The 27,085-nt window shown below is 44.5% G+C and overlaps 1 protein-coding gene across 17 annotated transcripts in view; it reads right to left on the bottom strand.

Annotated features, from left to right (window-relative positions):
* Window positions 1-674: 674 nt before the first annotated feature.
* GJA8 (gap junction protein alpha 8) overlaps window positions 675-27,085 on the bottom strand; it is a 70,117-nt gene continuing 43,706 nt past the window's right edge. For 9 of the 17 annotated variants that reach the window (XM_025453271.3, XM_025453275.3, XM_035700856.2 and 6 more), the window contains 4 exons: window positions 20,047-20,161; window positions 19,725-19,928; window positions 16,061-16,092; window positions 675-6,932 (listed from right to left, as the gene is read on the bottom strand). In XM_025453271.3, coding sequence (XP_025309056.1) covers window positions 5,602-6,921 — 1,320 coding nt within the window. In that variant the 5' untranslated portion in view covers window positions 6,922-6,932; window positions 16,061-16,092; window positions 19,725-19,928; window positions 20,047-20,161 and the 3' untranslated portion in view covers window positions 675-5,601. Of the gene's footprint in view, window positions 6,933-16,060; window positions 16,093-19,632; window positions 19,929-20,046; window positions 20,162-27,085 lie in introns of those variants that run through there. The other 8 variants (XM_049095624.1, XM_025453277.3, XM_025453278.3 and 5 more) reach the window with 4 other exon arrangements.

Below are 27,085 nucleotides of genomic sequence, written 5' to 3'. Positions count from 1 at the left end.
CTCTTCCCATAAGGCCAAACAAGTATATACTTTTTTATTTTTCCTGATTTTTGTGTAGAGAAAGAGAGAGAATGAAGTGACCAAATCTAATTGATAAGGAGAGTTTTCATGTTCTTTCTGAATCAGAGTCTCCTCCATTCTACCCAGTGGTGAGCTGGAACTGACTTATACTGGCCCATAAGAATCATTTGCTAAATTTCCTGGAATTTTGTGAGCCAATAGTTAAGTACAGTCATTATTAACAAACTACATAAACTTAAATATAAAACACAGGGTAATAAATACTCAAAGCTCATCACTTCTTAATTATTTTACTGTTATCTGTCCTAATGGGTTATTTGTAGCTATGGTAAGATGGAAATATTTTATAAGGTTGTGTTACTATACATCTCTCCTCAGCTGTCTGTTCAGCGACATCATGTTGGGAGCCTGAAATTAGTGGTCAATGGTAGGAACATTTACACCAAGGAAAGTGCAAACACTATACACCAGGACCTCTTTACTCTTCAGAGAGCAGGTTGTGGAATGTTTATCAGAATACCACTGCCCCCCTCCCCAGTCCTCAGTCTTCTTTTTCCCCAATCCTTTAATTCCAAAGGAAGAATAACTAGAAAGGGGAGCAGTCTCTTCACAGTCTAGCTTGGTTGACAAGTCAAAAGAAAAAAACAAAGATGGCGAAAAGTCAAGTTAGTTTTATTTGTTTTGTAACAGTCTAACATGTGACTATTAGCTCTAACATAACAATGCAGAGGGTTGGAGAATTCAGGACACAATCCCAATAATGCCTCTTTCCCTTGCCATGGACTTCCCTAGGAAGTTTGTTATGAACGTGTTTCTTAGCTGAGTCTTTACTAATCCTATCATAGATGGAAAATTTTGCAGAAAAAGGCAATAAAGCCATCAAGTTTTCCCTCCAGGAAACTTCACGTATTCTTCCAGAATTCTCTTTATCCACCCTGGAGCAAGAACTTCCAGAAGAAAGTGGGACTGGAGCTTATGGTATATCCCACTGCTACGTTGGTGGCCAACTTTGGGAGCTGCAGTGTCTAGGGCAGTGGAGAGTGACTTGTCTTTCATAAACATCTTCCTTTCATCTTCTCTAACTGCAGAACCTAGAGTTTTGTTTCCTTTTCCTCCTTCCTTCCCAGTTACACGTTTTGTTAAAATATGATAATTACAAGAATGGAAAGCCTCCCTGACTATTCAGTATCACTTCTAGGCACACATTTACTTTGTTTTACAGATTCCATTTACGTGTGGAGGAGTTTTCCATCTAACCTGGCAAATCTTTTTTGTCTAAACTTTGCTAACTTGGGTTGTGTGGTCAATTGTACACAGTATACATGGGGGGATAATTTGGATCTGGGGAAGGAGAGAGGAGGAAATATGTGGAGTGGGATGGGATCTCCTGGGGTGGGGGAGGTATGCTGCCTTTTCACCCTGACCATGACCTGATGACCCTCCTCAGGAACTCATGAAGAACAACTGCCCACACTAGCCTTGCCCCAGGTCTTCCACATGGCTAAACCAAGGAGTTCCTGCAAATAGTTCTTTCAATAGCCAGGGGGTCACTTCTGCCATGAGTCAGAGAGGGTCTCAGGGGCTGGTGTATCTCCACACAGGAGCCCTAGGAGGCTGACTATCTGTAGCACCACCTCGAACAATGAATTCTTGCATGATTAAAAATGTTCTGTTTTCATAGTGTAATTCTTAGGAATTCAGGACTACAGAAATATTGACCATATCCCCCCTCATTTGCTTCCTTCACTTTATTTATTAGCTCACTTTTTGTCAAGATCTTAGTCAACAATCTGTGCAGTATTTGAAAGTGGTGAGTGTCATTGCTTCAGTATACGTTTAACAGTAAGGACTTCTTACAAATTTGGATAAGGCCTTCCTCCCTTTCCTTTTATTTCCAAATTAATGAGTTTTTAAAAACACCCCCTTTTTTCTTCTAGTATGCTCATTGTGTTTCCTGGATATACATCCACTTGTTCCATCTTGTGAAGGAGGGGCAACGTTTGCTACCCCCAATTAACCTAGGGAAGATTATCATTGGGAGCAGGTAAGTGACATCTTGGGGTCCTGAGAATCACAAGGGGCGGCCAAACTTCTGAGTTGAACTTCATTGTTTGTGGGAAATCTTATCCCCAGGTCACCTGACCTTTAAGAGTATTTATATATTTTGTGTTGGATGTGTCACTTGTATGGCAAGTGATGAAGTCATGGTGAAAAGCAGATAGGCTTTTTTTTTTTTTTTTTTTTGATGCCCCAAATACTAGGCCTGGGGATTACAGAGCCAGGTTTGAAGTTTCTAACTGAACTGCAAGTAACTCTGTCCCTCCTGGTCACAGACCTCCCCTGATGGAGGTGTTATAGCTGCTAGTAAGTGACTGGCTCTTTTTCTCTGGAATGAGCTATACTTTGGATATCCAACTGTCCACTGCTTCTTTTTATCAACAGGTCTACGTGCCATAAGGGTTTTAGTCTAACAAGGAAAGGACCAGGAGTAGGATTTAAAGCTGTATCTAATGGAGCCCAGGGTGGGATTTTTAATCCTGAGTCAGTCACAATTATTTGCCTCAAAACAGACACTGAGAAATCCAGCTGTATAGGTAAGAGCACTCACGGACCCACAGCTGCCTGTGAATGGAACCTGGGACATTTTCCAGAGGATGAGAGTAATCACCAATCTGTCCTCTAGTCATTTCTCAAGATCACAGAGCCTCAGGTTCATACTAAACACATGGGGTCCAGATTTTGCTTCTCTGAGAAAACTGATCTCTAGAGTGTCTATTCCATATTGAGAAACTCTCACTAGGTAACTTCAAGGCAGCTTGAGAGGGTGGGATGGAAACCACCCACCTCCCTTTCTTCCTGGTCTCCCTGCTGCTAGAGGAATCTTTCAAGGAGTGGCAACACTCAGCAGCCTCTAGACTTGGCAGCCAACTCATTAATCCTTATGATACCCCTGGAGGTAGGTTGGTCATGAATACCATCTTGAGTTTGTAGACAGAAAACCAAGATACAGAGAGGGATGACAGTAACACAGCTACTAAATGGCAGAAATAGAAAAAAAAAAAATCCTGGTCTCTTGATGCCTGGGTCAATTTCTCCCCAAATAGTCTTCCTCTTTTATTGGGAAGACTAATAGGAAAAATGGCAACTTCCATGGTGGGGGGTGGGTACAGACAGTGAGGCAGGATGCTGCTTCATCCAAGGAGATACACTCACTCACAGGCTTCTGTTCCAGCCCAGACAAGGAGACCAGCAGCCTTCACCCATGCCTCTGCAACCGCTTCTAAACAGCACCAAGCAGCTTTCACTTAGAGCAGGGTGCACTTCTCCTTTCCTTTTCTCTTTCGGATTAGGTCCTAGTTGAGACAGGACACTCCATTCTGGTGATAAGTTATTCTCAGGTTCTGAGTTTATATCTTCTTAAAAATGAGTCTTCGGGAGTAAAACTGTAGGAGCAATAGTGTGGCCTTTGGGGTGAGTACAGTGACACAGTCTCTGAGGCCTGTGACTGTGCTACTTGTCTCATCATCCGGAAGGTCTGGGTGGAATAATGTTGATGGCAAGGGGCAGATTCCAGCAGTGGCCAGAAAGAAAGTCACATTCTTTGAGCTAAAATGTATCTCTTCTCTTCAACTACCCCCTGCCTGATACGTTCTTTCATTGAAAGTTTGTCACTTTGGATTAACCTAGGTAAAATACATTTTAGGCTGTCTTTTAAAATGTAAAATTTCCCAGAGTAGTTATCAAACAATCATACCTTAGGATGAATTTAATTTTTAGACCACTTTGTTTTGGAATGGGGCACTAAGGAATGGGAATATTGTCACTTGGAGAGGAATAGTTTTGGGGGAGGCTTTGCTCTGGAAAAGCATATCTAGAATGATTATCAAAAAAGGAAGGGGATAACCAGAGGGTAGCACAAGGGATCTGCATGTACTTTGGGATAGTATTGGCTGGGGGAAAGATAGAATGAAGGCAGTTTTCTGGGTACTTCTTTTGGATTCCCTGGTAGTCCCCTGTCCAGATCTCTGCCATGTTATTTTGGTTTCTATCCCTCCTTCCTTAGCCTTGGCACTGCAGCCCATGAAGCATAGTTCTGGTTTATAGAAATCATCTTGGTTCTCACTTTGTCACTTTGTCCCACAGCTCTGGGAACTGTTTGGCTCCAGGTAAAAATTGCTCCCTGTGTGGAATATGTACTTATACTTGAGGATTTCCCTGGACTGGGCTCTATGATTGAGGAAGGCTGGTTGTGAGGGTAAGGGGTAGGAGAACTTCGAGATCCCCCTTGTTACCTTTAGTCTCTATGACCCTTCCAGGATGAGGCCTGGTCTGGGACTAGACTTTGGGATTCTGACTGTTGGAGCTCCCACTTTGTAAGAGGCTCTCCCTAGTATCACTGTGATAGTCCTCTTTGTACACATCTTGTGTCTAGGTAAGGCCTGAGAGCTGACTCTCCTCAAGACAGGCCAGTGGGCAGGTTATCTGCTGGCTCAGACTGGCTTGCTCCCATCCCCTGATGAAAGGGGGTGTGGATTTCAGGCTGACCGCTGATATTGGAAGAGGAGAGGGAAGAAAACTGTGACCAGACTCACAAGGCTCTTTCAGTTCAGGGAGAGGGGGAGTGTCTTGCTCTCTTTCTTTTATGGTACCCAAGGCAGAATCCCCACCAATTCAAGGGATAAAACTGAATCAGAACCCAGGGGTTACAGTGACCCAAAAGAAAGGCCAGTGAGAATATTGGGTATCCCCTGGACTGATGATTTTAACCAAACACTCCAAAATGGTGAGATGAGATTTGGGAGCCATAAATAATATGAATAATTCCATAGGAAAGCTGGGCTCACCAGTATAGGCTGATCTTGCAGATCGGTGCCCCATAGGTTAAATTTGGTTTGTACACATTTTGTTTGGCCCACACGGCATATTTAAAAATTAGTTGGCAATATTAAAAATTTCACTGAAAAGTTTGGACTTCTGGCTTCTCTGGGAAAATCAGACAGTCAGGTAACACTGCCTAGTAATCAGTGCCTGGTACTGAGTAGCAGAGCCCCCCAATCTTCACAACCCTAGACGTCCCGTGGCATTAGAACAGGTCCACCCCATCAGGTTAAAGCAGCTGCCTGCATCCCATAGGCATCTGAGTTTGGGCCCCTCTGATATGTGATCATGTGGTGTCTGCTAGGGAAGTGCTGGGGTGATAAAAATCTGGCTGAGCTAGTGAGCTTGAGTCATGACTGGCAAAAAGCTATGAGGCAACCACAGTTCTGATTGGAGGGATTTCTATGGAGAAATGGGGATGAAAGCAGAGCTCCCCATTGTAGTTGGGGTAGAGGGGCAGGGCAGTCATTCGAGACTGGGAACTTTGATGGCACAATGGGTTTATCTTGGTCATCCTTTTATATGGGAAATGTGGTTTCCTAGTTGCACAGCAAGTACTGTGCCCCCGCAGCGCCTGTCCAACCAGGGGCGGGTGTGAGGGGAGGGACAGAAGACTCAAATCATGGTGGTGTCTTTAGGTTTCATCTTGCCCTATGTTAGCTCGGGTGTCCTCTTTTCTTTCTTTCTTTCTTTGGCACCACTTCATACGGTTAGATCGTCTGACCTCGCCCGGCTGCTGGCTTTGCTCAGCCTACTCAGGGGTCTGGTGTCATCCCTGGTCAGGTCTGGACACAGTGAAGGTGACTTCTCTGCGGGCAGCCCTTGCTTTGAAACCTCAGCCTGCAGCTCTTCCTTCTCGCCCTCCTTCCCCACCTCGGGAGTCTCGGCTTTCTCCCCCTCCAGCACAGCCATGGTCTCCTGCCCCTCTGTGCTCACTGTCTCAGCTTCCTGCCTCTTGTCCCCCACCTCTGGTTCGGCCCCCTCCTCCACCGGCTGCTCCTCACCCTCCCCCTCCTGGGCTCCCACCTGAGCATAGGAAGGCAGGGTCTCTTGGTAAGCTCGGGACAGGTCCCCTAGGGGCCCGGTGCCCATCTTCTCCTCGAACTGACTGAAAGGCTTGGCAGAGAGTGGGCTGGTCTCCACCATCCCGACCTCGGTCAAAGGGAAATAGTGGGACACAATTTTCTCTTCCTCCAGCAGCTGGTAGCCCTTGGCTTTCTGGATGGAGGAGACAGCGATGGAGTGGAGGGACTTCTCAGGGATCTCCCCCAGGGGCTGCTCCACCGGCCTCTTGAAGGCAGACCGGATCCTCTTGAGGCCCAGGTGACTCATCTCCAGGATGTTGAGGAAGAGGGACACGGAGGCCACCGACAGCATGAACAGGATGAAGATGGTTTTCTCTGTGGGCCGTGACACGAAGCAGTCCACCACGTTGGGGCAGGGCCACCTGCTGCAGCGATAGAGGGGCAGGATCCGGAAACCGTACAGGAAGTAGTGGCCCACGATGAAGCCCACCTCGAAGAGGGTCTTGAAGATGATGTGGCAGATGTAGGTCCTCAGCAGGGTGCCCTCCAGGCGGAACTTCTTGGCGCCTTTGCTGCTGTTGCCGCCCTTCTTGATGCTGCCCTGGTCGGCGGCCAGCGGCACCCTGTCGCCGCCGTCGCCCGCCGCCTGCTGGCACAGCTCCTCGGCCTCGCGCTCCTTGCGCTTCTCCTCCATGCGGACGTGGTGCACCGCGTGGCCCACGTACACCAGCGACGGCGTGGACACGAAGATGATCTGCAGCACCCAGAGGCGGATGTGCGAGATGGGGAAGGCCTCGTCGTAGCACACGTTTTCGCAGCCGGGCTGCTGGGTGTTGCACACGAAGTCGGACTGCTCATCCCCCCACACGAACTCGGCGGCCGTGCCCAGGATGAGGATCCGGAAGATGAACAGCACCGTGAGCCAGACCCTGCCGATGACTGTGGAGTGCTCATTCACCTCCTCCAAGATGTTCCCCAGGAAGCTCCAGTCACCCATTGCTCACCCACCTGGAGGAGGGAGAAGGCAAGAGCTGAGCGGCCACGGTGCCATCCCCAGTGGCCCCTCTTCGCTAACGCTCGGGGTCCCTCTCCTTTCTGAGCTGCCAGAATGTGCTTGAGCACCGAAACAGCTCCTGTGGAGTGCTTCCTCTGTGTAGGCTAGGATGAGGAGTCAAGAACGCCCCAAGAATCTGCTTCCACTAGCTTCCTCATCTGCAAAGTGGGTTTAACGCTAATACCTGTTCTTGGACACTGTGCAAGTGGTGGTCTGAAAGGATAAATGAGGCAATATAGATATAATTCCTTGAATTCCACCCCAATAAGAGTTCACTGTTGACCGTAAATAGAAACCTATGCTTACATGGATTTAAATCAAGACCACAAGCTAAACTAAGCTTCAAGAAGCACACTGAGGAAAGAATACCCTATACCATGGGTGTTTGGGCCCTCACCAAAATTCTAGGATGTGTAAAATTGTCTGTAGCCATCTTACTTTTGACTGTGTTGTAATGTATAATGATCCTGTGTTTGGAGGGAAGTGGAGGAAAGAAATATTTTTTCAACATCTATTTGACAGCCTTCTGACATTACATTATTTTATTTAATCTGATACTGCTAGGCTATAATCTTCATAAGGCGATGGACTGTGCCTATTTTATTTACTGCTGCATACTCAGTGCCTCTCATAGAGCCCAGAGCTGAGTGAAAGCTCAAAACATGTTTAACCAATTTGATTTGAACACATGAGAAAGCTGAAGTTCAGAAAGGTTAAACAAACTAAGATCAGATGGTTAAATAGCAGCAGTTTTGTCTTCCTGGTCCCAAAGTCTGTTCTTTCCACTACACCCTGGAGATACATTGCTTTCGATCAGAACTACACAATTCTGCAACTCCTGGACTCTTAATTTATGTTTTTTCTTCTCTAGGTTGACATCTGGAAACCATTCTTAACAGCTTCACAAACTAACAGCAATATTCTTTTATAATAATAATAATATAAAAATCCAAAAGAATGGGGAGAGTGCTTCAGGGAGGAATCATGTTATAGGGTGAGGAAGGTCCACTGAGACGCTTTTAGTGTCCCACAGAATGAAAAGGTTTTCGGATCTGTAACATGAGGATATTTTAATAGAGCTAAAAATTGGTCAGGAAAAAAAATACCGTTAAACATGACAGCATATAACGCCCCTAGCAACAGCAATGACTAATGCACATGGGATTGAACTGACAGGGGTGTGCAAACTGGGACATTCACCCAGTGCAAATATGTGCTAATCTATGAAGGATTATGATCAGAACTTCCACCTTGGGGCACCTGGCTGGCTCAGTCCAAGGAGCATGGATGGGACTCTTGATCTTGGGGTTGTGGGCTCAAGACCCATGCTGGGTGTAAAGATTACTTAAATAAATAAATATATATACTTTAAAAAAGAAAAAAAAAAACCAACCCCTTCCACCTCAGCCTGTAGCAGGTGCTCTTCCAGCCTGAACATTTCTAGAATTACAGTGTTTCCTCATCACAGCTCTTAGACCAGGGCAAGAGTTCATGCTGGAGATGCTACTCTGGGCTTCTCTCAGTCATGTCCCACCCTTTGGGATCGGAAGCTCATAGGGGCAAAGCCCACTTTTAAATGAGAGTGAAATTTGTTAGACAGTTGAATGGGTGATGATAAGCGGTATCTTAAATTAGGTGTGATTTTCATTGCTAGGAAAAGATAAACAAAATGGCACCTTAAAGCCACCTTTCAACCTGTCATTTGGAGCCTGGCCAGACAGTATTTGGTGGCAGACAGTGATTGCAGGCATGAGCAATGCCTGACCTGTGCTCTCAGGGTATGCACGACTGCTGTCTGCTTTTAGTTGAAGAGCAGAGGGTGTTGCTCCTCTTGGAGCCCTAGAAACTCCCAATGAGGTAGGGCATCCAACAGCAGCTTCTCTCCTCCTGGGCAGGCAAGAGCACCTGTAGCTCTCTTGGGAATGGGGGACTGAGAGTGGGAGAGGGTCCTCTACTCAGAACCAGCTGTTCAGAATCCCAGTCACATGCATCTAGTTACATTTCTACTATTAACACTCCTCCAAGTGCATTTAAATCTAGTGCTTGCTCTGTAATGAGAGGCAGCCATTTCCATTGCCTTTTGGCAGATGGAATCAGGTAAACAGGTAAATCAGGTAAACAGCCAAGGCATAAATCCTTTTGGTGGCAGAGCCAGAAAAACCCAAGTTTCTTATCACATGGTTCAAACTAACATTCATGTGAAAACAACAATTTGTATAACTTATTCCTATAAGATCAAGTCTGGCTTTAACATACTCTGAATCTAGTGTTGCTAATGTCTTATCCTCATTGATACATCAACTCAGTTTTGACATGGTCTTTGTATTGTACTATATTAGTCCTTTGGGGTTTCTGTGTGTATTTCACTTATGTACCTAATGAATGTGTGGGGTAAGCACACACTCTCAGGACTGTATGTCTATCAGTCTTGTTTCTGCCTTTGAGAATCAAAAGCTCTTGGAGGGCAGGGATCATTTTGTCTTCATCTTCTGTGAATCATAATGACACAAAACAAAGACCTTCACAGAGTGGGTGCTTCATAAATACCGGTGCATGGGACCAACATTAATAGTTTGAAATCTGAAATTCTCAATCTCATGTAGTACCATATAGCACACATGTAGTACCAGTACTACTTAAAGTCTAGGGAACTGCAGCCTTCTTTGCTGGAGTTAGCAGTGGGGAGACTGAGAACTTGCAAAGAAATGCTAAATGCCAAAAAAAAAAAAAAAAAAAGATAGTAAATTGATCCAAAACTAGCTGTTTTAAGGGACTGTTTTGTATAAACAAACAGGGAAGGTCAATGATTCTTGATAGGTAATGTCATGGCGTATATTCATGGAATATGAAGAGCCTCCTGACCACCCCATCGGTAATTTCCAAACTAAAGCCAAACACAGCTGTGTTCTTCTACACCCCACCCTCCAATACCAGGATTGATCATGTGTATGTGTGTGTGTGTGTGCATGTGTGTGTTTTAATGTCTAGTTACAAAGTTTTTCATAATAATAGAAGGAGAGAAAATAACTTAGGACAAAATCTTTCCAGTTCCTTGCTGTTGAAACTGACCATCTATGCTTTTAAGAGAAGCTTTAGAGGTGCTAACGGTAAGTGCGTTGGGTCCCTGACTTCTACCAATGAAAATTATGCTTAAAGCAAGTCAGATCAGAGTATATACAAACAAGCTATTCATTCCACTGGAGCAGGGAGTAATCCAAACCAAAGGAAGAATATTTCTCTTTTCTTCAAAGAGGAACAGATCTTTTATAGATCTGTTTATAGATAGAAAATAAACCAGTGGAGGTCAAGCCTCCACCCTCAGGGTATCTGCCAGAATATCCCACCAGAGGATTACAGTTTTAAGTAATGATTAAAATGATGCCTTGTATTTGAGTACCCCTTGTCTATTTATAATTCTTCCATTTCTTGTTTTAGTCCTCATAACAACCATGTGAACTAGGCCAGTGGTTCTCAGAATTGGACTTCACAGACTAGTATAAGAACAACAGAATAGAGTGACCAACATAGGGCTACCAACTCTTAATTTGCCAAGCAAGGACATAAAAATAAGAAACATATTAAATCACTAATTATGGGGGTGCTTAGGTGTCTCAGTTGGTTAAGCATCTGCCTTCAGCTCAGGTCATGATCTCAGGGTCCTGGGATGGAGCCCTGTATCAGGCTTCCCACTTGGTGGGGTGTCTGCTTCTCCCTCTCCCACTGCTCCCCTGCCCTGCGTGCTCTCTCTCTCTCTCTCTCAGTAAATATTAAAATCTTTTAAAAAATAAATCACTAATTATGACTATAGTCTGTATTCACCATCGTTTTGTAAATGGGGAATTTTCATACTACAAAAGTAGAAAAGCCGTATTTTCAGAATAAAAGTCCTTTAAATCAAACATATTTAAATTGGTGAAAAATTGACTACATAGTTTACTACATTATTATTACAGGCTGCTGAAAGGTTCATCTTGGACCAGAACTGACAGGTCTAGAGAATGACTGAGAACACGTGAACCAGGCACATTCAGCCTCCATTAACAGGAAGGCAGATTGGGAAGTTAAATAAGTCTGCCAAAGGGGCTCATCAGCTGGGGGCAGAACAGGGATGTAAGCCTGGGTCTTCCAGTTTTTCAAGCCCAGGGCAATTTCCAGTAAAGTATAGTCTTCTCTTGCCTTCAAAGAGGCAGAATGACACACTTACGTCCTTGTTAACCAGCTCTCTGAAGGAATAGATGGCCACTTACCACTCCGGCTGGTAAGAGAGTGTAAATGTACTTCCCTTCATGTCTCTAGAGCAGCCACTTTAAAGAGCGGCTCTCCAAGAGGGCCGACAGAGCCTGCTCCCAGGAAGACGTTTATGGTCTTCAGCTAGACCAGTTCTTGTGTGACATTAAATGCTCCAACATTGAAAATGCGGAGCATGAAGCCTTCTACACCCACAGCCCTCGGTAGTTTTTACTATTACTCCTATCACAGAGGTCAAGTGAAAAAAGTGCAAAACTCATAAATACGAAATACTTGTTCTGTGTCCCTCAGGATTCCTGGATGCATGTTAATTCATTCTGAAAAATGAGAAAATCTTAAAAAAAAGTCAAATTGTGGTTAAATTTTGGGCATCTACCTCCCTTCCCCTTTCCCCATTGCTACATTCCTTTCCCTCCCAAATCTCTGCCAACTCTTAGGTCAATTCCAAGAGAGTTTTCAGAACTGGACTCTAAGTCCAGCCTGTCCAACCCAAGACTGAACTTCAGTGACAACATTTTTCCTTTTATAGAAGCCCAGATATGGCCCTTAGATTAGGCTGGAAAAGAAGCTGGGGTTGCAGGGGGGAAGGCTACAGACCAATATAACCCAAGGAAAACTTGCCAGTAGGAGTAGGGTCCCCCGGAGAAATATGCGCTCTCTTTCTCTCTTGGCGCTCAGCAGCAAAATGGCAACTTTGGCCTCTTTCCTTTGGCACCTAAAAGCCCACCTCCCACTTCTCTATCCCGCCCCTACTGTGCTGCATGACTGAGCAGATATGACTGGATTGGCACTGATGGGTAGGTTTTACTGTCCAGCAATATTTTAAGCTCCCAGCCAGACAGCTTTTATGAAGGGAGGGATGTTTGGAAAACAATAGGAGAGAGAGAATGGGAGAGCTGTGTTGGGCACAGAGGGGAGGAGGGTGGGGAAAAGCTGATGTGGGAAAGCTTAGATGGGCTTCTGTAGCTTCCAAAAGTGTCTTTTAGCAGCAGACTGGCCCTCTACTGCAGAAAACCTTTGGCTTCTCTCCAGAGGGCCTGAGGCTGGGGCAATTTTCCCAGTATCGTCAGCTTAGAGAATCCCTAGGTAGGGACAGTAAGAGGTCACCTATGTGCATCCCCCTGCCCCCAGTCAGACTGTGCCAAAGCGCCTCCTCCCCCCAAAAAGAGCAGTTAAGTCCTTTACAAAGATTGATCTATCATCCTCTACTCGGGGTTTGTTCTTGTGTCTCAAAGTTTCTTCCTTTGAAAGGAGCCTTAATACTCCGAAGAATTCTGGTGCCATTTGTCAATAGAATATTTCCCACCTTGTTTTACTCATAATTACAAATACTTTTGAGAAGCTGCAGAGTCAGGGAGATTGATTATGCAGGGTCAGCTAACAGTTTTAGACTCTTATGCCTCCAACTGCAAAATGGGGGCATGAGGTTTACATTATCAAGAAGCTCCGGGATGAAATGCCTGTGTGTGGCCTAATGAGGAATGATGTTCGGGAAGCTAGCTCTGAGGGCATGAATGTATGCTCTCTGCCTCCCCGAGGCCCATCCTCTTCCCATTGTCTGGGACTGACCATTACATTGATATGAAAAATGATTGTTTTGACCACATTTTCCAAATCCCAAACTTATTATGTAAGTTTATGTATGGAAATAAGGGAGCAAAAATAGTTGGAACTGGGATTGTTTTAGGAAATCTATAATATATGATTACTAAGTGGAAGGCAACTTTGAGAGTAAACCGGAAAAAAATAATCTGAGTGCTTGCCTCTTCTCAACCTTCATTTCCTGTCCTTTCTGGTGTTATGGAAATATTACATTTTGATGGTGGTTATTGGAAGGGTGATGGTACCAAAGTTGTATGAGTCTCCAATTCCAATTGTATTATAATGTTCACTATCTTACTTACTTTAGAATTCTGATTTCTTTCAGACTTCAAATTTGAAGGACTACTCTAACTGGGACAGAGCCTTCTAGAGAATCCCTCATTTAAAAACAACTGGCCAAGGCTGTTCTCCAATATCAGTGAGGCAAGAAGTCAGAGGAGAGAGGGAAGGAAACCCAGTGTTTCTTTTGAGAGCATTTGGTAAATGTTGATTCCTGGAGCTTGTGCTTTCTCTGAGATATTCCAGAAACTACAGACTTCTTTTCAAATGAGTTTCTCTCATTTAGGGCTTTCCAGGCTAACTTGGCTTGTGATAGAGCAGCCCCACCTCCTGACATCATTTTGTGAGAGATGGTCATAGAGGATGTGATTGAGTCTGGAAAAATAAAGAATGTCATCACGGCTCTGAACCAACTATAGTCTCTCAGGTTTGGACAAATCTAGCTTTCTTTGCTTATTTATTCTGTTGGTGTTGAAGACACTCTGCTAATAGTGCCCACTTGATTGAATTATTTTTGTTGTCACTTTTTCTGTTTGTAGTCTTTGAAAACACACTCAATCCCTTACCTCTCGAGGAACATTTTGAAAGAGATGGGAGGGGAAGCTGGGTGGCTCAGTTGTTGAGTGTCTGCCTTTGGCTCAGGGTGTGATTCCCCGGGTCCTTGGATCAAGTCCCTTGGGTTCCCTGCAGGAAGCCTGCTTTTCCTTCTGCCTATGTCTCTGCCTCTCTCTTTATGTCTCTCATGAATAAATAAATGAGTTCTTAAAAAGAAAGGAAAGAGAAAGAAAGAAGAAAGAAAGAAAGAAAGAAAGAAAGAAAGAAAGAAAGAAAGAAAGAAAGAAAGAAAGAAAGAAAAAAATGAGAGAGAGGATCATCTTAGGCTCATCTGTTATTGAGAGGTGTTTGAAGCAGCAATTAGAGTCGGTTTTTCAGGTCTTTCAGTAGGAAGTCCTCTTGTGGTGGCTCTATTGTTTGATGTAAATAAAGCTCTAGAGTTCGGGGTCTAACCACATTTGAATGCAAATACCACTTTTCTGTTCTGTAGTATGGATTATTAGAGCATTGATGTTTTGGATAATCTAACAGTGGCATTCTATTCAAGGTATGTTTTGGAAGCAGTGAAACAGTTATGTGTGGGGAGACCATTGGATTTTCAGTGGGAAGGCCTGGCTCTGGGTGGGGCCCTTTCAGTTTCTATTTGTAAGCGGTTTGCTCAGTCTCTCTGTGTCTTGGTTTTCTTATCTATGGAAGAGAGATGATAATGACCTCCTTTCCTCTTTTGTGAAAAGGTGGTGTTGGCTATTGATAATAATGATGGTGGCTATTGATCTAACCCATGCAATGCTGTGAATCCCTGTCCAGTTGTTAGTTATGTTCACTGTGATCTCCTCCCCCCTCTGAATCTGTCTGTGTCCTGTGCCCCAGGATCATGGGTTGGCTTGATTAAGATCATACATGCTCCCCTCCCACAGGGAAAATGTCAGAACTGGAAAAGACCAGAAGAAATTGTGGGCCTCCATCCCTCGTTTTACAGGTGGGGAAACCAATTCAGGGTGGAAATGACATCCTGAGGTTGTGGTACAGCTCTGAGGCCCAGGAACTTTCCATGGCTCTGGATGTTTCTATGTAGGGGTATAGACTCACTAAGCAGCAAGCCTCTTTAGGGAGAACCCGGCAAATCCTATTGTGAGCAGGAGGGCAGGCAGACAGCTGTATGGGGCCCGAGGGGACTGTTATCAGTCAATCTCAGTGACTGGAATTAGGAGGCACAGAATCTTTCTCTTTCAGCTGCTTGTGTGTGCAAGGGAGAATGAGTCTCTGAGAAACCCAGGGCCAGGGGCTGTGGGTGAATTGGGTCATTTCCCTGAATGTCGAGGCCTGGCTCTGACTTCGTGGGCAATGTTTGGAGAGTCACTTCACAAGCATTTTCTGAGCTCCCACCGTAGGAGGTATTTCGGACACATCAGTGAGTAAAACAAAAATCCCCTCCATAGCAGAGCTGATGGTCTGATGGGGGGAGGGGATGATTCTCTTTAAACACAATAACTCAGGGAATTACACAGTAGGTTAGGAGGTGATAAGAGCTACCTCGGAACGAAAAAGTTCGGAGGTGGGAGGGGATGGGAGGGATTGAGAGAGCCAATTAGAGGAGAGGGGTGGTTCTCACACAGACCTCACTGAGCAGGTGAGGTTTGAGCACACTTTAAAGAGGGTGAGGGGGGCACTTGGGTGGCTCAGTGGTTTAGCGTCTGCCTTGGGCTCAGGGCGTGATCTTGGGGTGCTAGGATCCTGCTTCTCCCTCTGCCTATGTCTCTGCCTCTCTCTTTCTCTGTGACTCTCATGAGTAAATAAGATCTTAAAAAAAAAAAATAAAGAGGGTGAGGGAGAGCTCTGTGAGGGTGTAGTGGGAAGAACAAGCCAGGCCAAGCCTTTCAGCAGCAGGCAGGCTAGGTGTGGCTGAAACAGTGGGTGTAGACAGGATCGGCTGGGAAATGTAATTTCTGTCTCTTGATTATTTCATCTACATATGGTTTGTTCATCTTTAAAACTTCGATGATACCAAGAAATGAGATACCCAGCCTCCAACGTGGAACTTTGCCCTCCTCTTCTGCCGCAAAGCTTTTGTGAAGTTGTCAGTGTGTGCCTGGTGCTGTGCTGGGAGCACAAACTTGGATGGAGCACAAGCCCTGCAGTGATGCCTAGTGCACCGAGTGCACAGAGAAGCCTCATGCCCGTCTGCTCAAGGAGATAAGGGCCTGGCAGAGGAGGGGGGTCTGGCCTACGAGAGCCTACCTGAGGCTACCTGAGCCTACCAGAGCCTACCTGAGGCTGTGGCTTCCGTCTTTTAGGAACAGGAACAGAGAAACCATGAAATGCCAGGTTTTGGAATGAGATCCGTTCACCATCACCATCCCCGCACCCCCCACCCCAATCGGCACCTGGCGTTGCTCACCTGACTGTCCTCAGCTCCTCCTCTGTTTTCTCCTGTGAAAAATGGCAAGAGGCACCGTGATTCAATAAAACAATATGCATAAGATTGAGTTTAGTACTTGACATTCAGTGAGCACTTGCTAAAGAGTAACTGCCGTCATCACTATTAGGAACAAGGTTTGGCTACCACCTGAAGGAGAGCCAGGGCTCTTTGTTTAACCAGCAGAGGGATCAACACTTTTCCTTGCTTGCACCACCTGGAGAGGCCTGGAGGTAAGCTGTGGCCCTGTCTGTCCCTCCTCCCTGGCCAGTTTGGTTGTGAGCCAGAGATTCTTCTTCATCACAGCCATTTGGCTGAGATTCAAGGGCTCCTGTGCCCTGAGGGGCAAGGGATGGGCTGGAGTGGGGGACAGGGGTCACTTTCACTGGGGAGAGGATTTCCCGCACAGACGGTTGTCAGGACAAGGCCGGGCACTCTATTGAACAGAGCAGCTCATGCATGAGAGCAGATTGTGCCAATTCTATAGAGCACGACCCCTGGCCCTGGCTTCTCCTGCTAACAAAGTTATCTTTTCCAATCTGCTTAGGCAGAAGGGGGACACACTTCCTGTCCTTGTGCTGAGCACGCAGAGCAAGCAGGACCCAGGCCAGGGCTAGATCTGCCTCTCGGCACTCACCCCTTCCTGCCAATGCCTCCCCTCTCCCCACTAAAAGTCTTAGGTTCTCTTCAGCTGCCCCATCACCTTAATGAGAGAACTCAGGCTGCAGAAACTGGCCATTGGCTGGGTTTGAGACTAGGGAGTGTCCTGGCATTCTAGCTGCCTGGGGTGGGGGGGGGTGCAGGGAGAACATTCCAGAAGAGGTGTAGGGAAAGAGGCTGATGCAGCCTCATATTCACTGGGGTGGGAGCAGTTATTGATGCTGTAAGTCAGTGGGTCTCAAACTGGGGTTCCCTAGGCCAGCCGCAGCAGCAGCATCACCTGGAAGCTTGTTAGGGGAGCGAGCCCTACCTGACATCCTGAATCAGAAACTCTGAGGGTGGAGAATAGTAAACTGTTTTAAAAAGCCCTCACATGGTTCTGGTGCATGCTAACATTTTAGAACCACTGCTTGAGGTAGGCCTGGCTACTAGAATTGGTTGTGCTGGCCCTGGTGCCCAAAATGTTTGTATTATGGCCCTCTCCCACTCCCCACTTCCCAACACCCTGCCTCCCCTGCGAAGCCCTAGAAACATTTCTTTGAGTCCATCCAGAAAACAAACAACTTGTGGAGTTCCCTGCAGTTCCCTCTCAGCTGCCATATAAGCCCATCCTACATATATAATATCATAAATGAGAAGGGGAGAAAAAAATTTTGTTCATGCATGGTATTGGCAGTTGTACCTACATCAAGGGGTGGGCAGTTTGGTCTGCATTTTACTGAGACTCCACAAGGTTAAGTAATTTTCCTGAGGTCACAGAAAGAAAGGGGCAGGGTGAGTACTGGAACCAGATCTGCTTGACTCCAAAGCCCATGTTTGCTCTGGCTGTCCATGCTGTCACCTTTAATTATGAGAATCAGTTCTACAGTGCTGACCTTTCAGAACATTTGGGGTCTCCCGTCTTTGTGCTAATCACTTAACATTTGGGTGTTTAAAAAAGTTTTTTTTTGTTGTTGTTCTGAAAAACCCCACATAACTGCAAATATATTCTAAATACAGTAATTCACTTTGTACATATCCATATATTTTTTTAAATGACAAACGTATAGCATGAATGCTTGTACAATGAAAAGAGTCAAGCAAGGTAGGGACATGCAGGATAAAGAGTAAAGATCCCTGCTTACCTCCTTCTTCCTATCTTCTTGTCACTGCAACTACGCTTAGCAGTTTGGTGTGTGTCCTTCCAGATGCTTTTTGCTTTTTAAAGGTACACTTAATATATACATAACAATATATGCCTAATATATCGCACTAGCTTTGCCGTATATGTACAGTTTTTTAAGAGATTTTATCAATTTATTCATGAGAGACACAGAGAGAGGCAGAGACATAGGCAGAGGGAGAAGCAGGCTCCCCAAGGGGAGCCCAATGTGGGACTTGACCCCAGGACCCCGGGATCATGACCTGAGCCAAAGGCAGATGCTCAACCACTGAGTCGCCCAGGCATCCCAGTATAGATCATTTTAATGCCTGCAATAGTATTCCATGTAAGGACATCCTGTAAATTTGTTCAATCTGTTCTCTGCTGGAGGACATTAGGTTGTTTTTTGCTATTACATGTTTTTTGCTATTACAAACTTTCTTTTTTCTTTTTTCTTTTTAAAAGATTTTCTTTATTCATGACAGACGCAGAGACACAAGCAGAGGGAGAAGCAGGCTCCATGCAGGGAGCCTGATGCGGGACTCGATCCCAGGTCTCCAGGATCATGCCCTGGGCCGAAGGCAGACACTCAACCACTGAGCCACCTGGGTGCCCCTATTACAAACTTTCAAAAAATGATAAACATCTATATGTACATATTTTGGGGCAAATGTAGGAATAGTTTTGGAGGATGTATCCCTGGAGGTAGAACTGATTGCTCGAAAGGTGGATGTGACCTAAAAGTCAGTAAGTACCAATTACTCTCAAAACAGACTGTGCCAGACTATACACTCAGTACAGCGTGTGAATGGGCACTTCATGATCTATCCTTACCATCACCAGCTATTGTCCCTCTTTACATTTTTTTTGACAACAGACGAACAGGAGATATTCTTTATTTTAATTTGCAGTTTTCTGATTATCGGATGACTCATATATTTACTAGCCATTTGCATTTCTTTTTCTCTGAATCACCTACTCCTCCTATCCTTTATTAATTTGAGGGGTGGTGGTGGTTATTTGCCTTTTCCTTGTTGGTTTATAAACTCTTTTTGTAGACTATGGCTAATATTTCTCTGTCATAAGAATTGTAACATTTTTTCATATGATGACTTGTAAATTTGCTTTTGTGTGTTTTGTTGTACAAGGGGATTTATATTTTTATCTAATCAAATCTGTCATGAAAAAACTTGCAGTTTCTCCACGTTGTGCCTGGCTTAGAAAGGCTTCTACATTTCATTAAAATTCAGAAGACCAGTTAGGAAAGAAATTTGCCAGAGTAGATTCCATTTCAGTTCAGCATTTAAGCTTGGATCTCTGAAAAACTGAATTGTCAGAACAATATGAACCTTGCCTATTCTCTGAGTTTTGGCTATCATGGACTTTTAATTTTAATCAGAAAGAAATTATGTAAATTGCATTCATTGTCTTGGTACCTTTGGCCACAGATTTCATCATCATCATCCTTTTCCAGGGCCCATTCCATTTGCAAATCAGAAAACCAAACCCAAGGATCGGCTGTGTCATTTTGCTTCCTGGAGGTGTTTTGTTTTGCCTCTTTATGGTTTTGGATGCCTAATCTGTACTTCTATTCAGATACCACACGCATGGGTGGAGAGAGAGGATAAACATTATTATTTTCTTTTTCACAGGCATATTGTCTACTCTTTTATGGGGAGGACATCTTTTCCTCTTTCTATTTCTTTTTATTTTTGCCTTTCCTTTGTGGTCTGGGCCAATTACCCCGAAATTCAAAAAAAAAAAAAAAAAAAAAAAAGCCTGCCTCTTTTTAAATCCTTTACCACTTGGTTTCTTTTTGACTTAAGTAAGAGGCTTGACTCTGACCAGTTTCATTGGGAAGAACATGCTTCTGGCAGCTGGAAAACTTCAGTCTGTGGCTTAGTCTGGTTGGTTTCTCCACCAGGGACTCGGTTTCTCCGTCGTTGAAGTAGGGACGGTGTCAATCTCATGTGTATCATCTACCATGGTTCCCAGTCCAAGGAAGACTCACAACAAGTATTGTTTTCTGTCCATCCCTCAGTTTCCTCACTGTAACATGGATAAACAATGAGATATACCTGGGAGTTGCTTTGAAGGTTAAATAAGAGAATACAGAATTTTACAAAATAAACATGACAAAAAGGTTGTTGAGAAGCAAGTTTGGTACCTCAGGGGGGTTATGCTGCACCCACACCACTAGATGGCAGTATCAACACAGACGGCTGGCGAACATGGGTCTGAAGTCCAAGTCCTGAAAGGGGATCCCCACTTCATTTTTTCCCCTATGAATGAAATATATTTAGCAACAATTATTACAGATGTAACAAAGAAGCTTTCATTTTTGCTATAAATCATTTGTTGCTGTCAGAGCTTCTCTTAGGCAACGGACTGCCCTGAGGAATGGTTCCAAGTAGGGCCCAGAAGCCAGAGAGATCTTTCTGAAACACAAACTTGATCATGTCCTTCCCATACGTCAATTTTTTCTGTAGCTTGCTATTGTATGCAGAGATACTGTGCATTATTTCATTTAAAAATTTTTATTTGCTTTTTATTTTAATTTTTAATTTTTTTTTCTGCGTAACATTTTAATTTCAAGTTCAACCTTACTCTGAATTAAAGGTATGAAATACGTCATTCAAATCAAGGGGGAGCAATGTGCCTGTAGTTCTGCCTCTCAGGCTAAGAATCAATACAGAATGCAGCTTGGATCCTTATCATATCACAGAGGATCCTCTGCTGTCTGAAGCTTGCCTATACTCCAGTCCATATTTTGCCACTCATAACTTTGCTCTTGACCCTTAGCAGCTGTAATATCCTCAATTCCCTATACATGGCACCTTGATTCTTGCCTCCATGCCTCTGTCCATGCAGTCCCTGATACTTTGAACCTCCCTCCCGGGCTCTGACACATCCATCAAGGCTCAGTTTGGGCTTTACCTCCTTCAGGAATTCTTCTCTGCCCCATCTAGGTTAGATTTCAAGAGTGCATTCCTGAGTCTTTCTCCTCTACCAGTCTATGAGATTTGTGAGTGCAGGGAATGTGTCTTTCTCATATCCATTTTAGGAAGGCCAGGCAAATGAGAGAACTCATTGAGTCTTTGTGGAATGAATAAATGAATGAATGATGAACAGAGAGATAGAGAGATGGCAGGAGATGAAGAGGTACCAGTTGGAAAGGGAGGTGAATGTTCCAGGGAGTGGATGGTTTTAGTCCAGGAACAAGGGGAGTTCTTTCCATGTTCCAGGCTGAGCTGCTGGCTGGAGATCAGGGTAAGCCCTGTCCTCTCAAAGCACAAGCACCAGCACCAGCAGTAGCCATCATGAAGGTCACAGGGGTGGGGCAGGGGGTGGATTGTATGGCAGCTGTAAGAGAAGCCCCAGATGTGGCCTGCTTCTAAGAGTAATTTCAACAGTGACCTTCAGTGATTTGGGATTAGGAGTCTAGAGCTGCTCAGGCTGCACCTAAAGGTAAGGACCCTGCTATAAATGACCTCTGCCAGAAATCACACACACACACACACACACACACACACACACACACACACACAATCTCTTTATATTTTCTTCCTCTTCTGAGACCAGATTCTCTTTTTCTTTTGAGGGTCCCTGAGATGGGTAGGATAGGGCTCCTCGGGTTAATGAAGGTGAACTTTCTCAAATGGGCAAATACTTGGGGAGGGATCCACCTGGTTCCAGGAGGAAAAAGCCACAGGAAAAAAGAGGCTGGGAAGTGGGAAGGTGGTTCTTGTTCCTTGTAATTGCAGACACAGTAATCAGTCCTCAGCCAGCACGGTGTTTGGGAACCATGACAGCCTCTGGACCATTGGGCATGAGGTCTTAAAAAAAAAAAACTAGAAGATTTACTTTTCCCCTAAAAACAGAAATGGAATTGTCACACTCTTTCACTCACCTTGGCCACTTCCTAAGCAGTAGACTTACCTGCCAAGGTGTGCCAGGGCATACTTTTGAGGTAGGATGTTGCCTTCCAGTTGCCTCATCCCAAGTCTTTTCCATGAAATGGTACCTCCAACCCCTGAAACTGGGGTCTTTATTTGCTTACACTTGTGATATGCTGAGCTGAAGAGGCTTAGGTCCCTGGCCAATTTATGCTCCTTCCCACCCTCCAAGGTGACACTGGGAAGAGGCTGCCCATTTCCCAAAGACTTGCTACCCCAGGGTCCTGTACTTCCTTAGGTCCTGTGGCTACTGAGGAAGCTGGGATTTCTCTCAACTTCTGTGCTGCTGATGTGACTTGCTGAGGCCAGCCTCTTTACAGATAGTCCCCTTTTCTCTAGATAGTCCACCAAAATAGGTCAAAGCCAGTTTACAGTCTCACAGGCAGGAAGGGACTCTGGACATGTAAATAGAGGGTGTGGGAGCCCTAGGGAAGAAACATCTAACCTTCATGACATTATCACAGCTATGGAGTTTCAAATGTGCCCCCTCCAAACTGTATAGGGGGATATGGCGGTGACAAGTTCCATTTTACCTTAAGTGTGAGAGCTGGCAAAGGATAGAGAAGAGTGTTGACAAAGCAGAAGGGGAATTCTAAATCCTCCAAATTCCTAGTAGTGGTAAATGCAGTTCATAGCCAGCTTTGCTCAGCCAGTCCAGGGCTCTAGGGAGGCAGGTACCTTCCTCTCTTAACTCTAAATGTGAAGCTCCCTAGAGGGCAGATATGGCTTTTGACCCAAAACTGGGAGAAAAACCACTTAGATATTTTTTTTAATTGTTTCTTTCTTTATTTTCCTTCTGAGCAGGTCCCCAGGCATCCAAACAATGCCTCTCCAGGCAGCCTGGCATGGCTGTCATAAAATGCAACTGAAATCTGTATCTATGGAAACAGGCTGGCTCCTTTTGCCTCTCTCCCTCCCTGCTTCTGTGTTGGCCAGGGTGAGTTGAGACTCCAGGCTCTGTGCTCTGATGTAGGGGCTGCTCTGGCTGTGCCCTGACCACCCTCTGGTGCCCGCCCTCCTCTCATGAGTGGCAGAGGAACTGCTGGGAGGGGAGTGACCCCGGTGTGGTGGCAAAGCTTCAGATAGTCTCAGAGAGGCAGTGCAGAGGGAAGATAGCCTGTTTGTCGAGGGCTCCAGGGAAAGCAGGTAGTGCCACTCAGTGGGGACCTCACTGACTTAGGCACTTGGAACTTCATGTTACTCTCCTGGCTTTTGAGCTGGAGACCCAGACATTTCCTCAGTCAACAAAGTTCTTCCCAGCCTTCTTAATGCACCCTGGGCTTGGCAATGGTTCTTGAGGTCTTTCTTCCTTTGCCTAAAAAGGCAGTTCATTATTCCTTAGGGGTACATATGTGATGGTGTTTGGTTTAAGAGGTAGGTTTTTTTTTTTTTTCCTTTGGATTTAAGACAAATGAAAATCAGTCTGCTTCAACTTGGCAGAATGGACTGAAATGGAAACAAAGACATCAGAGTTCTCTTCTCCTCCCCAGTTCTAATCTGCTACATGTTTTCTTATAGGGGCAACCTGTCTTCAAAACAGGCATTTGCAGACGGGTCTAGCTCAGGAGTTGGAAGTTGGCTGGGAGGGTTGGAGGGGACATGGTGATGATGTTGGGGGAACTCACTATCTGACAAAATGTGCCATGTGATAGAGTTTCTAAGGAGATTGTTTCCATTCCAGCATTGTGCCTCTACCTGGGCAGCCCATGAAAGCATCCAGAAGTCTACCAAGATAGTCCTCACATCACTAGGGGGCGATGCTGTCTCTCTTTTGCTCCATGCAGGGTTTTTGTTTTTGTTTTAGGACGTCTTAAGAGACTGTGGGCCAAGAAAGAGGCTGCTTTCAGGTATGCCTCTGAGTCGTGTGAAATCTGTTCATTGCGCCGGAATAGAAGGGCATGGTTTGAATGTCAGTGGCTGAGAGGATGGGAATGCAAAGGGGCAAAGGCTGGCCTTAACTTAGGGGACCATTTATTGTGGGACCATACTTGCTTGCCCTCCCTCACTCTATTTAGTGAACTGGTAGAGCAGGTACCCCAGAGAGTATCCCTCACTCTCCTTTTCTTTTCTTACTCACTAGCTCCTTTCATCAGTGAAATATTTACCTTGTTTCTCATGGCTCCCCAAATCACCAAACCTGAGAGTCCCAAGATTCTCTGCTATATTCCCCTTCCCTCTCCCAGGCCTGCCCTATTTCCTCTGCTCCTGCACTATTTGACTGTATCCTTGCTTGTATTGAGGGAATTTTTTGATTACAAAAGGGCAAAAGTATATTGTGTAGTGTTGGTTCATGTGATGCCAAAGCAAAGGATGAACCTCAGCAGATGGCAGGCTCTGACCTCAGAGATTAGAGGCCCAAGAGATATACTCTTGGGCAGTACTCTTGGGCCCTTCTGGCTAGGGAAAAGGAGAGTCCATTCTAAGAGTTATAGCTGAGATTGTGTGAAATTTACTCCTCTAGCTGCTTGCTACCATTACCAGAAGCCTCTGTTGCTGGAGGCAGGTTTGGGTGGAGCTCTTGGGGCTGTAGAAGGTAGTTGGTAGGGGGCCTCCTCTTGGGGGAGCTGCCTGCCTTGGACTTGCCAACTGAACGCCTGCAAGAGGATCAAAAGCCAGTGTGATGGCCTGCATCAACAGAGCCTCCAGGCTCCTACTCATGAGTTCATTCCCTCCTTGGCCTGTCTGCAAACCTATTAAAGTGGGGATTTAAGAGGAATTTCTTTGCCTACTAGATCTAGTAGGCACAATTTCATGTCCTTTTAAAAGATGAGGGGGCTTTGCATGGAAGACTCTGTAGCTGGAGTTCATTGTTCGCTTTTTCAACATGGTATAGTATTTTCTTTGCTCTCAGGCTCTATAACCAGACAGCCTGGCTCTGAACTTACCACTTACTGGCCATGTGGTATTTGGCAAATTAACTCTTTGAAATCTCAGTTTTATCATCTGTAAATAAGGATGATTGCTATGGAGATTTAATCAGATAGCTCTGTGTAAAGTACTTGGCCCAACAGCTGGCACATAAATGGTCACTATCATTATCTTGAAACGCAGTACAGTGTAGTAGCTAAGCCAACTGGCTAAAATCGAGACTCTACCACTTACTTACTACCTGTGTGATAGCAAACAACTCATTTAATCTCTCTGTGCCTCGGTTGCCTTATATATAAAATACAGTTTAATAATAGTACCTATTTGTTAAGATTGGCTAACTAATACCTATGGAGCCCTGAAAACAGTTCCTAGCACATAGATGGTAAGTATCCAAAGAGGAGAGTATCCCTCATAGCCTGCAGAGGTGTGGCTTGGATTATCCATGAGTGATCTGTATTTGGCTCTGGGGTACGGTGATGAATGTTTTAGGAGAATTATTTTCTCATTTGACTTAGTGTACACTAAGATGAATCTGTATTTGTGGCTTGTATAACTGATAAATGCTGGGGCTAGGGATGCAGAACATGGTTGAGAGAAGCCTGTTAGAAATGCAAGATATGAAGCAGGGAGATCAGAAAACAGATCATTCTGAGGCACTAGTCTGGCACCTTTTGACCATGGTCCTGGATAGTTTTTCTTTTACTGTATATCAATGCGGAGAGAAAGATTATATGGTCATACCAATTTTGCAAGTGGAGAAATAGTTGAAAGAGGTGGATTATATGCTCTGCACAAAGCATGCAAAGGCAGGATCCATACTTCACCCACACACCAATTGCATTTAAAAATAAAAATTAATCAAAGCAGCTTTTGGCACTGCCAAACAGAATAGGTCACAGACAGTGTGTTTGACGTGTCATTCAACCGTGTTGGCAGCCTTAGGCAGAGATACAGTAAACCAGGGGTAACACCAGGAATAAAGCACATCTCAGGGCCCTAACACACCTCCCTGAATATTAATTTATTTTTAGAGTCTCCAAAAAGGAAATTTTAAGGAAAACAAAGAAAGAAAATACTGTGGGTGGGAATCAGGAAAGAACAATCTAGAAAGCTCTGAAATTTTCCTAAACATTTCAAAATATATATATTATGAATTTCAAGATGCTTTCTAGGTCCTGGGCCACTGTGATAAGAGAATCTCTAAAATATATCACTGTCTTCTAGGAGGAGGATCTTGAAGAATAGGAAGACCAGAATGAGGGCAATGTGCCATCATTCTTTCTAAAAAAGTGAAAAGATTAATCTGGAGAAATAAGTGTTCTTATTTCAGTCCTATTAAGGCTGACAACTGTTTAGGTAAAACTGATGAAATGGAATTGGGAAGAAAATCCTCTCCTGGCTTCTTAAATGGGATGATGATTCATTAGCAGTGAGAGTTAGGGGTATTGGCAGTCCTTTGCTGATTATCGGTGGAGCGGTAACCTGGATTATCCAAAAAGATCTTCGGAAAATGTCATGGTATTTGTTTGGCAGTAAATTCATATTTCAACTAAACCTGTTAGCTCAGTTACAAATATTTTATTAGAGAGTGATGGGCTTATGTGTGCTATAACATCTTTTTATTCAAGAAATATTTGAGGACTAACTCTGTGCCAGGTGTTTGCCTAGAAGCTGGAAAGACACTGCTGTACTAGCTAGACATGGTCCCCATTCTCTTGGAGGAAGGCATTGAACAAATAATATACATAAGCATTCCTTGAATTAATATTGTCTCAGTGAAGCAGGCATTCAGAGTGCAAAATATGCATACAATGAAGAGTTGGCCTTCCTGGAGGGTTGGAAACATGAAAGTCCTTGGAAAACTGTGAGGTGCTATTAAAGATGAAGCAATGCCTACTCCATGCTTCATTTGGATTTACAGTTAGTTTCTAAATGGGCACAAGTTTGCTCCTGCCTAAATCTCAGACCACTGTTTCTGCTGGAACTTTCTCTCTTGAAGAAGGCTAACGTCCTTCTCCAGACACTACATGGTAAGTGGGAAAAGCCTCAGAGATGGATAGGAATAGATTGGGAAATGGCTCTGTCAATTACTGGAGCAGAGAAATTGGTCTGGCTTTATTCCTCATCCATTTTGGTTGAAAATCGGACAAGAAATAAGACTACAGAAACTCCTTGATCAAAAACTAGAAGCAAGAAGGTCTGCTACTGTCTGTGACTCATTCTGTAAGGGACTGGCATGATGTAGTTTTAATTTACCAGTTATATCCTAAGAGTTAGACATACGTGCATGTGAATGTCAATGTTATTATGAGAAATGAAAATGTTATCCACATAAAACAGAAGAGTCTCTTTTCTAATAGCACTTATTAAATACACATG

This window comes from Canis lupus, chromosome 17 (genome assembly GCF_003254725.2).
Source record: "Canis lupus dingo isolate Sandy chromosome 17, ASM325472v2, whole genome shotgun sequence".
Lineage (NCBI taxonomy): Eukaryota > Metazoa > Chordata > Mammalia > Carnivora > Canidae > Canis > Canis lupus.
Note: the sequence above shows the minus strand (reverse complement) of the source record. Positions and strands in the feature narration are given on the sequence as shown.